Here is a 1,135-nt window from a genome sequence, read left to right as displayed (position 1 = left end):
CCACCCAGCTGGGGAACTATCTGGCCAGCTTGCTCGAGCACTTGCCGTCTCGGCTGCAGCTCTTTCCCCTGGACAGGTGGAAGGGGCCCGTGCGCGCCTGGCGGCTGCAGCAGGTCTCCTGGTGGTGAGGGTAGAAGCGGCGGGGAGGTGGCGAGCCGGAGAAGCTGGGAGGTGAGCGGCTGCGGCCCAGGCAACCCACTCCCCCGCCCCCCCGGTGCTCGTGGCGGGACGGCGAGGAGCTGACGGAGCGCTGCAGGGAGGAGGAGCTGCGCGGGGAGGCGCTGGAGCTGCGGTGGTGGTGGGGGGAGCTCGTCAGGCTGCAGACGCCCATCCTAGAGCCCCCGTACTGGGCTGAGGAGCGGTGGTGGAGGGGAGAGCCCCGGGAGCCGTGCATCAGCTGAGCGAGGCACGACAGCAGGTCTGAGTCACTGTTGCTGCCGGCTCGGATGCGGTAACGCCTGAGCCTGAGTGGATACAAAAGAAGAAGCAGGGCAGATTATGAATCAGAGCCAAGTCATATGATCGCAAACCAGGAAACAGGGTGATCCATCAAACTGAGCCAGTGGGTTGTACATTTATTTAAAAACGGCAATTACTTTGCACATTTTGTTAGTTTAGTGTATTTGAGTGCATACTAACTGTTTCTGTAAATGTATATTGGGTGTGTATTTTTTTTTTTATTTCATTTTTAACTCATTTGCAAAGTCTTGTTTATGTTGCTGTTAAAAATAATTTCCCAAATTGGGCTTAATAAGGTAATTAAATTAAATTCAAGTTTATTTATATAGCCCAAAATCAAAAATCCTATTGGTCTCAGAGGGCTTCACAAGTCAACAAAATAAATTGGCAATGTAAAACAATGTAAAAACAACAAACATATCTTACAAGATCAATGTGAGAATACCAATTTAAAAAGGAACATAACACAATGACATACAGTTACAGTTCATTCTATTCTAATCTTATCCAATTAGCTTAGCAAAACATAACGTCTTTGCTGTTCGTCATAGTTGTTGTTGAGAACAATAACGGCCTATTTATTTATAAAAATCAACCAATTACCTGCCCTCCGCTGTGGGGCGGCCCGGTGGTTTTCCAGGGGGCGGGCGCGGCAGGTATTGGGCGGCCAGCTGCT

At 50.0% G+C, this 1,135-nt stretch overlaps 1 protein-coding gene across 1 annotated transcript in view; it reads right to left on the bottom strand.

Annotated features, from left to right (window-relative positions):
• Window positions 1–16: 16 nt before the first annotated feature.
• LOC104959305 (serine/arginine repetitive matrix protein 2-like) overlaps window positions 17–1,135 on the bottom strand; it is a 10,247-nt gene continuing 9,128 nt past the window's right edge. The window contains exons 8-9 of the mRNA XM_010787172.1: window positions 1,067–1,130; window positions 17–464 (exon numbers count right to left, since the gene is read on the bottom strand). Of these exons, the coding sequence (XP_010785474.1) occupies window positions 17–464; window positions 1,067–1,130 (512 nt within the window). The remainder of the gene's footprint in view (window positions 465–1,066; window positions 1,131–1,135) is intronic.

Source organism: Notothenia coriiceps, unplaced genomic scaffold, assembly GCF_000735185.1.
Source record: "Notothenia coriiceps isolate Sejong01 unplaced genomic scaffold, NC01 NC01_scaffold00030210, whole genome shotgun sequence".
NCBI classification, from domain to species: domain Eukaryota; kingdom Metazoa; phylum Chordata; class Actinopteri; order Perciformes; family Nototheniidae; genus Notothenia; species Notothenia coriiceps.
This window is presented reverse-complemented; position numbering and strand designations above follow the sequence as displayed.